Here is a 9,761-nt window from a genome sequence, read left to right on the forward strand (position 1 = left end):
AATCCAAGAGCATACATCAATAAAATTCACAAATTTTGCAATAGTTACGAAGCAGTTTTCTCTGCTACATAACCATTGATGATTTTATTACAAAGCAAAGTTCCTTCTCCCGGTCCTACATTTCAAATCTTATTCATTCTCATACAACTCAAATAATTCATAACATATAAAAGTTTATATTATTTTTATTTTCTGATAACAATTATTTTGACGAAAATGTTTTCTTAATAAATAAATAAAATGGTTTTAAGAAGGTATTCTACTTTGAAAAAAAAAACGTACTTTTTTACATTTTAATTTTTGTATTTTTAAAAATACACCTAATGCAAATCTATAAAATGAATAACGAGTTCATTGAATCTGTTGATCATACCGTCGACTTCTATTTGTGTTGTATTATATTATAAAATAAAAAACAATTTTAGAGTATGCGGAAAAACGTTAGGGATTTTAGAAATATTTTATTCTACAACTAATCAATGAATTCAACAAATTTCCCTCAAATTTCCAACAAATAATAATTGCCTGTATATTATACATTTGTGTATATATATGTGTGTGTATATGTGAGTTACTATTTTGAAATTTTTTTTATTTAAATTATATAAAAATGAAGTTAATTTAAATAAGAAATATGTATGTATGTGATAGCTATGAACCAAATTGAAAATTTTACTATATAAAGTAAATGTTATATATAAAACATGATTAAATGTTAAAATATATAAAATGTTGATTTAATTTTTTAAGAAATAAAGTATCATATCAATATTGTGTTAGATTTATATATTTTTGGTAAATTCGTATATTGAACGCATCACTGACATATCATCTCGTTTCAACAACCATTGTTTGAGAAGTTCTTCAATTTTTTTGGCATCAACCTACAACAGAGATAATGTTAATGTTAATTTTAACCATAATAGCAATGAAAAAAGAAAATATTTTATGTACATAATATAATACTTTACTATTCATAATATAATATATAATAAATATTTAATATAAAATTGATACAAAATTGATAAAAAGATATGCATTTTTAAACATACCTTATTTATATCGATGTTAGTAATTTTCAAACCCTTTATTAGACTTGTAATATCTATAATCCATATCTGTTCGCAAATTGTAGCTATCCATAAATTGGATGTTAATCGACCTATTATATGATTGTTTTCAAAATTTGATCTGTGTATAAGATAGTTATTAGAATATATCACGAGATGAAATATATAAATTATTGTTATCGATTCAGACTATACCTTATTGTTATTCTATCTCTATCAATAATCCAAGGTACTATCGTTCTTATTTTTAAATTCTCTTTCTTCTCATTCTTTTTATTGTTTATTTTCTCAAATAATTTTAAAAGCCTATTTTTATTTCTTTCCGAATCTATTTTATTTGCTTCAGTTTTTTTCTCAATCTTTTTACATTCCTTATATTCGTCTTCTTCCTCTGCAATATCTCGATAATAACCACGTTCTTCGGACGACAATTGCTTCCAGAATTCAGTAATTTTTTTTGCTGTTTGGGGTGCTGTCAATGTAGGATTTTCTTTCACAACTAATCGTAAAACAGATAGTAATTAATATTGTTATAATTTATTTTTGTGCTTTTCCGCAATAACATTATTGGATATAGATATGTGAGTCTTTAAAGAATTTTATAATAATGAATTTAATACTTATATTACATACCTTGCGATCTAACATGTTTTAAAAATTTAAGTTCTTTATGGTCAACATGGGTTTTATTTGATTCTAATATTTCATTATTTTCCTTAGCGAAATTTTCACTTAATTGGTTTCCAACAGCAAAAGCAGAGTTTACATCTATACCACTCTATCATATTGAATGATAGAAACAGACATAATTGAAGCATAACTAAATTTAAAAGAAATATGTACATGAGTAATCGTAAAACTATTAAAACTGTACCTTAAGACCAGGTATATGTCCTTTGCTCCATGTTTCTAGTGAAATTTGTTTCTTCTTCTGTAACTTGTTCCAGTTATTCTGATTTTCATTTGTAAGAATACTTAAATTTTTAGTTTCTATATTCTCATCTACAAAGTCAAAATCTTCACCAAGATCTACTATAGGTAATTGACTCAAAGTTTCACGTTCTTCTTGTCTGTAATTTATATTAATTTAATTTTTACCTTTATTTATATTTAATGTAATTAAGATGTTGATATCATATTAGATTGTCTGCAACTAAATTTCAATTTTCTCAAAGTATTATATTTTTTATAATATTCTAAATATAAATGTATTTTACAAGATTTTCTCTCATTCTTCTTCTCCCTTGCTACCACAAGAAAACAAACTGAAATTATACTATATATATTGAAAACATACACTGATATGCTATTATTAGATGAAGATGGAATGGGAAAAATATCATTTGAATCAGAATCACTTAAATTCGGTGCTTGTATATGAGTTGCTAGAATTAATGCATCTTTATAATGTTGCTGATTATAAGTCTGATTAACCCCTTGTTGTTTGTTCTGCAGAGCTTCTTCGCATTCATTTATAACAGCATTATGGTGTTTAGGTATAATTTTTTCTTTAATTATATCTTCCTGCATATTCTCTTGGGCATGTATTTTTCGTTTCTTACAAGCAGACCATTCATTTTCAATAATACCCTCATTTGTATTAAGTATGCAATCTTCGTAACAGCTAGATGCATCATCAGATACATTTTGCTCAGCGATTCTCAAAAATTTAAGCCCATAGAATGTTCTTATGCATTTATCTATGGTATCAAGGACTTTATTCTACAAATATTGTAACACACAATTTATAATATTTATATATACATATATATCATATTATCTTACCTGATCTTTGAAAAGAATTGTATCTTTATTTGGTTCTAAGTTGACATCAATGTTAATTGGTTCTAATACAATATACACAAGAAATACCACCTTCTTTCTGCATGACTCTTGTTCAAAATATTCTAATATTGTATTAATTACTACCTACAAATATGAGGAAGAGAAATGAAAAGATCAGGAAGGAAATGAAGAACAAAAAAAGTAAAAAAAAAACAGATGAGTGTGAATTGCATTGTGATCTAGTTTGATTTTAATTTCAAAAATATCATTTAATAAGATATCATTTATAGTAAGATATTTAATAAAATTAAGTATCATTTTTAATAAAATTAATAAATAAAACATACCTTTTCAAGCTCTTTATGTTTAATAGACCTATTGTTAACAAAAATATACTGTAATCCAGAATGGGTAATTTCTGATAAATCCTTCACTTGTTTTGAAGGTAACATTAATTGCAAAACAAACTGGAAATTTGTCAAGATATATATTGTGTACAAGTGTGTTGTTGTTAACTTTATTTAAATATAAATATATAAAATATTATTGATCTTTTCAGAATTATTTCAGAAATATACATACTCCTATATTTTTAGGTTCAATCCATTCCATGTTAGATGTAATTTTTCTACCTAGTACATGACATGCAGCTTCTTTGATATTATTTAAACTTGGTTTTGCAAATATAACATTGTTATCAATTCTGAATTGAATTCGTATATTTGGTTTGCATATACTAAAACTTTGTATCAATGTTTCTAATAATTTAATATTTTGATTAGCTCTTCTTGTATTGATAATCATCTGTCTCCTCACAGGTAATTGCTTAAATAAATTTTTTGCTTGTACTGTAGTACCTAATAAATTAATATTTTATAAAAATATATGAAAATATGATTATATTTCATACAATATTATTATATAAATTTTAAAGAACAAATATCTGCAAGTTCATTTACCAGTACTTCTATGACAAGGTTCATATTTTATAATTTGTCCATCATGGTCCATTGTATATGAAGTCCCAGCAATATCTTCCATTGTTTTTGTTATAATAGTAACTTCTGCCACTGCACACAGTGCATTAAGTGCTTCTCCTCGGAATCCAAATGTATATAACACATCTATGCATAATAAAGATATGAAAATTTAATCTACTACATACTTAAACTTTATATAAGACTGAAATATAAATATTTTTGTAATAATTTAAATATTTTAAAATGAAACATTACCTAAGTCTTCAAAATTTGATATTTTAGATGTATATGAAGATAAACCCATAAATAGTGCATCATCTTTAGATATGCCACAACCATTATCCTTTACTTCTATCAAAGATGTACCATTATCTATCTGAAATTTAAAACAATGTACAATTAGTCCATCTTTTTAAGAGATATATTTTACAAATATATCGAGTATAGATTTATTACATACAAGATTAATTTCGATGTTGTCCGCATTAGCATCAAGTGCATTCTCTATTAATTCTTTAACTGCAGAGTAAACAGAAGTTATTACTTGCGTAGTAGTGATTAATTTCACAGTTTTTACATTTAAGGCTAAAATTGGCATTTTTTAAATTTATTCTGTCGAACAACACTTTTATAGAAAATATAAATGTTTAAATCTATCTATCTACATGATAATTGCACTTAATCAAGTAAATTTTTACTATTTTTATATTTTTCACTCTTGTTTATTCGACAAACGTGCTGCATTTAATTTCGAGCACCGACGAGACGCCGATTCCAGTGATGACAAATCGTGGGAATTTTTCCCATAGAGCCCATTTCCCATGAGAGCCTACATCTCTTGTAAGGGGAAGTAGAGTGAGCAAGAATCGTGTTGCACGGATTATTTTATTGGCTACAGACCATCTGAAGATAAACTTAAGGAAGTCTTAAATATAAGGCCTGACTATGAATACGGGTGTTAATTATGAGAAAAATGATGATAGTTGCGCAATCAAGATAAGCTTATGGTAACAGTGATCAGTATGAAGTTATTAACACATCTTACTGTAAACGCCTACAGACATATAGGATATCGAGGAATCACTCTGCCAACTTGCTCTATTGGTTCGAGAAAAATGGCGACTGAAGTCGAAAAGGCACAGTCCGCCGCTCCGGGCGGTGATACGATATTTGGAAAAATACTACGCAAGGAAATCCCATGCAAGTTTATCTATGAGGATGACAAGGTAAATCATAGTATATTTAATGAAATTTGTGTGTGTCTTGTGAAACCTTACAGACAGATTTATGATTTATCACTGCCTTTCTACTTCTCTGTGTATGATATTGTTATTATGAATTTTTGCTTGTAATTATTACATAATCGTGTAATCTGTTCTGCTGAATTACCAGTTAAATTGCTCTTTAATTAATATAAAGGTAGAATATGCTTATATACAATCATTAGAATGTAATTAATATATCTATATTTTACAGTGTGTTGCATTCAACGATATAAATCCTCAAGCACCTGTGCATTTCCTGGTGATTCCAAGGAAAACAATACAACAACTATCCAAAGCTGATGATGAGGATCAGAACTTACTTGGTCACTTGATGATTGTTGCTCGCAAGGTTGCAAAACAAGAGGGTCTAAAAAATGGATTTCGTCTAGTTGTCAATGATGGAAAACATGGTGCACAATCTGTGTTTCATCTGCATTTGCATGTTCTTGGTGGTCGACAGTTACAATGGCCACCTGGCTAATTGTTGGTACGGTTAAATATACAAATGTGACTTCAATTTCACAATTCTTGTTTACTATTAATAAAATACTAAAAATATGAGATGCATATTGCTAAATATGTCAATAATTATGTGATTGGTAAAATCAGTGAAGTATTTGTATCTCTGTTAGAAACAAATACAAGTCAATTTAGCAAACTATTAAAAACAATTTATTTTTTATAATTGAATTCTATGTTCATATATAATTTATATGGAATGTAGCTCTGCCATTATCTTTTTTCGTATACTTCATATACAAATTGAATTCCTTTTTCTTCTTGTATGTCTTCCGGTACTATTGGATCTCTGAAACCAAATGTTATTAAAAAAATGTTATAAATAAAATATTAAAAAATGTACAAATAATTATGAATACTTACTGTACCAACACAAAGTTATTTGGAATAGGTGGAAAGAAAGTGTCGCATTCGAATCTTTTTCTTATACGTGTGAGGTACAATCGGCCAAAATATGGGGATTCCATGGCTTCCTAGGGCAAAATTATTCGGTAATTATATTTTTAATTCCAATTTAAATTGGATTAAATGTTTGACAATAATTTATCGACATATATATATATATATATATATATATTACACATTATAATTTTCGTAGAAAATACCTTGTATACTTTACTTCCACCTATCACCCATACTCTTTCTACTTCATTCTGTATTTTTGTGATTATCTCAAGAGCATTTGGTATACTTGTACATACTATCGCCTTATCTCCATAATTCCTAAAATTGGCATATTTTATTTTTTGTTACTTATTTTTCTTCAGAAAAACATAGTATTTTATTGCATCGTTTAATTCGTTTATAACTACATCAATTGCGACGTTAACACCATATTTATGCGGTTTCTCAGAGGACGGTACGTTTCAGGCAAACAATCCCACGTGCGCCGACCCATTAGTACGACATTCTTTTTATTTTTGTCTTTTGTCTCGGTTGTCATGCGTGTAAAGTACTCCATTTCGGTTCTACAAATCAAATAGCCTCGCTTGTGGATAAATGCTCCCCAATTTTTCAGTAATAATCTCTTAACCATATGAACAATTATTATTATTGTAGTAACAAACTTACTTTAAACGCCACGGTAAATCACCCTTTATCCCGATGCCCATATTTTCGCATGCCGCAGCGATCAATTCTAATTTAGGTAACATAATGGCATGCGAAAGAAACCGAAAAGCTACAATCCTAAAACATATACCAATATAACCATTAACTTGTCGATAAATAACGATAAACGATAACGATAAATAAATTGTAATTAGTACGACTATACGACTATCCAATCAATGTTCGAAAGATTTAGGATTTTTAATTAACAAAAATAGTAAAATTGGTATTGATATGATTACAATTTTAAACAATAAAGATACTGATCGCGCAATTGTGAAAATGGCGACTGAATTACAGAACATAACAGTATACGTTTATTTTTTGTTACCATAATTATCGAATGATTCATAAAATAATGAGGCGACTCGATTCCTTTCATCTATGCTGACATTTTTACACAATGATGTAGTGGGTCTGTTCTTTTTGAAGAACTTCTGAACTGGTGCAATAGCGTGAAAGAAAAGGTATCTTTTTCATTCTAACTTATTCCACTAGTTCAGAAATTCTTCGAAGAACAAACCTTATGATCAGTCCGCATGTTATACTGCCGTTAACAATGATTAGGACAATTAGGACCACTGTCTATTTTCGTTTAAATTCAAGAAAAAACCAAGATAAACATATAATTTAACTATCAGATAACTTACCAAGAAGTTGGAACAACAGGTCCTTAAAGATATCAACAGAGAGAAGAAGGAGAGAGGTCACGGGCCGTTTTTAGCCGAGCCCAGTGTGAGGCGCCCTCTGTACAACCGTGCCAGAGAGAAGCCTGAGAGCGGGCATGGCTGCATTTACAGCGTTATGGAAAAGTTGGCTGATTCGAAGCGCCAACTGGGTCCATTTTTCATGGACATGAACTACTAAGTCAATATCCACGATTTGTTAGTACTATTCCGTGCTATGTCCATAATTATTTGGTTCTGTTTTGTGTTATGTTCACGAGCGAGCTAGATTAGTTAGATAAAAACGAAGAATCGGTCTTTATCTCACCACCAGCGAATAGACAATCGCGACGAAGCGAGCCAGCAGCGATGTTATCGTAAGGCAGACGTCGCCGTCCCCTCCTTTTCATCTTCGACTGTGCGATTTTTAATCAGATATAGGAATATATACTTTGTTTTAATTTAAATATTACTTGGTAAGTACTTCTGAAACGTATTCAAGAGTATCTATATTGGCCCATATTCTGAACTATCTTTTATCGATAAAAGTACCTCTAAAAGAAAATTACGAGCCACCTAATTGACTGAGAAGCCTCATTTAATACATTTTTGTCGAGTGTTCAAAATACGGACCATTGTCTTGTATGTTACATTTTAGTGAATATTTGTTTCAGGCATTTACGAGCCGTTTTCGGTGTCTTCGGTTGATCACAGTCTGTCAAGTAACCTAAAAATATGGTAATTTTGAAACATGTTGATTGGAAACGCGGCAAATATGTGAACGTTATGATTGATAGGCTACAGGACAATAGATACAGAATTCCAACTCGTTGGAAATTTTGTCGCTGTTGCCTGTTCCGTGTTCCATTCTGCATTGGCATATGCATTCCCTAGGGCCGTATTCATGCTCCGGTCTTATATTTAAGATCGTCTTAAGTTCATCTTCAGATGCTGTATAGATCATTTCATTGGCTATAGAATATCTGAACGTGAACTCAAGACGGTCTTAAAAATTAAGATCCGACTATGAATACGGCCCCTAGTGTCGGAACTTTCTGTTTCTATTGATATGCTATCGCTATCATTATTGCCTAACGCTATCGCTATCGCCTAGCATTGTATTTTGGGCTTTAAGTCTCTTGCACAATGCCAGACAACAGGCAATAAGAATAAAAGTAGACCAATCACAATAGATTATTCTTGTAATAGTCGATTGTGATTGGTCTATTTTTATTCTTATTGCCTGTTGCCTGGCATTGTGCAGAGGGCTTTAGCCTCGCTCACGTCGCTGAGCGAGAACGAGAGCGAGAAAGAGGGAAAGATATTCTCGCTCGCGTCGCTGAGCGAACATGAGAGCGAGAAGGAGGGAATGATATCTCTCTGTCGCTCGGCGCGCCGACGATTGCCAAGCACGTGGTCCACACGAATAATTAAAATATTCGATATTATCATTGCTTTTTAATTACCTCCAGGCCCCTCGGGGCCTCTTGATCAATATAAAAATTTACCTAGAGCTGACAGTCTTTAATATTACCTCGTTGGTGGCGTAGCTAAAGCAGTCGGTATTATCATCGCTTTTCAATTACCTCCGACCCCCAACCCCTGAGGTCCTCTGGGCTGATACGAAAATTTACCCAGGGGCTGTCAGTCTTTATATTACCAAAGAGTAACCTGAGAGCAGCCAATACGACATTTTCTGCGATACCGACTTTCCGCACTGGGAAAGGACGCCATCTGCATCCATTTTGAGAGGGGAACTACGATAGTACATCCACTTTCAGGTCTCGGTGGTAAAATCTGCATATGGTGGAAGTCCATGCTACATCCACTTTCAGGCGGTTTATGTCCGTGCTGCAATGACAGTTGCCATCTCTATGCCAGACTATGCCCGGTGGTCTAAAAAGAGCGGGGGAGGGGGGGGAGGAGCAGACAAAATAAAAGTACGTATTAAATGTTAAATCTTCGAATATATATTGCCGTATCAAAGTCTCTTCTATAATAAACAATTTGACATGTATGGAGACGCATGATGTATCGTTATCCGCGTCCCGTTCACTTCGTCTTGTTTTTTAATTCAGCATCCCGTTCGCTCCGGACATTCGCTCATGGCACTGACAGTGGCCGTCGGTGAGCATTCGGTCTGCTCGGAGGAGCACGTGTTATTCACGTAATTAACGTGACGAGACTCCGATTATAAATATCCCGCGAGTCGACGAAATATTTGAACTTTTAAAAAAAGTATCAAAGAAAATCACGTTAATGTTGTCATTGGTAAAATCTCACCCCGGTATATATTTTCTTATTTTCGAAATAAAAAAAGCCAAACGAATGCAATTAAATGTTATTTATCATCATTGAATATTAAAT

The 9,761-nt window shown here is 31.2% G+C and overlaps 3 protein-coding genes across 6 annotated transcripts; 1 reads left to right on the forward strand and 2 right to left on the reverse strand.

Moving 5' to 3' along the window:
- Window positions 1-771: 771 nt before the first annotated feature.
- Window positions 772-4,716, reverse strand: LOC105181709 (PMS1 protein homolog 1). 2 transcript variants are annotated; one of them, XM_011138668.3, is made up of 13 exons: window positions 4,534-4,716; window positions 4,296-4,354; window positions 4,091-4,211; window positions 3,815-3,979; window positions 3,438-3,712; window positions 3,203-3,322; window positions 2,856-2,999; window positions 2,368-2,792; window positions 1,945-2,140; window positions 1,704-1,848; window positions 1,266-1,569; window positions 1,053-1,191; window positions 772-884 (listed from the first exon to the last, which is right to left on the reverse strand). In XM_011138668.3, exons 1-13 carry the CDS (start codon window positions 4,577-4,579, stop codon window positions 783-785), a joined length of 2,241 nt encoding a protein of 746 aa, XP_011136970.1. In that variant the 5' UTR covers window positions 4,580-4,716; the 3' UTR covers window positions 772-782. The 2 variants fall into 2 exon arrangements, with proteins under 2 accessions (XP_011136970.1, XP_011136969.1); XM_011138667.3 differs by having other exon boundaries at window positions 4,296-4,716.
- An 83-nt stretch (window positions 4,717-4,799) lies between these two features.
- On the forward strand, window positions 4,800-5,658 carry HINT1 (histidine triad nucleotide binding protein 1). Its single transcript, XM_011138666.3, has 2 exons — window positions 4,800-5,061; window positions 5,312-5,658. Exons 1-2 carry the CDS (start codon window positions 4,840-4,842, stop codon window positions 5,579-5,581), a joined length of 492 nt encoding a protein of 163 aa, XP_011136968.1. The 5' UTR covers window positions 4,800-4,839; the 3' UTR covers window positions 5,582-5,658.
- Dhfr (dihydrofolate reductase) lies at window positions 5,658-7,479 on the reverse strand. 3 transcript variants are annotated; one of them, XM_011138670.3, is made up of 6 exons: window positions 7,061-7,161; window positions 6,691-6,807; window positions 6,432-6,587; window positions 6,225-6,342; window positions 5,983-6,092; window positions 5,658-5,908 (listed from the first exon to the last, which is right to left on the reverse strand). In XM_011138670.3, exons 2-6 carry the CDS (start codon window positions 6,771-6,773, stop codon window positions 5,833-5,835), a joined length of 543 nt encoding a protein of 180 aa, XP_011136972.1. In that variant the 5' UTR covers window positions 6,774-6,807; window positions 7,061-7,161; the 3' UTR covers window positions 5,658-5,832. The 3 variants fall into 3 exon arrangements, with proteins under 3 accessions (XP_011136972.1, XP_025162324.1, XP_011136971.1); XM_025306539.1 differs by having other exon boundaries at window positions 5,779-5,915; window positions 7,061-7,162; XM_011138669.3 differs by lacking the exon at window positions 7,061-7,161 and adding an exon at window positions 7,380-7,479 and having other exon boundaries at window positions 5,827-5,908.
- Window positions 7,480-9,761: the final 2,282 nt, after the last annotated feature.

The sequence above is a fragment of the Harpegnathos saltator genome, unplaced genomic scaffold, assembly GCF_003227715.2.
Source record: "Harpegnathos saltator strain DR-91 unplaced genomic scaffold, Hsal_v8.6 scaffold789, whole genome shotgun sequence".
Classification (NCBI taxonomy): domain Eukaryota; kingdom Metazoa; phylum Arthropoda; class Insecta; order Hymenoptera; family Formicidae; genus Harpegnathos; species Harpegnathos saltator.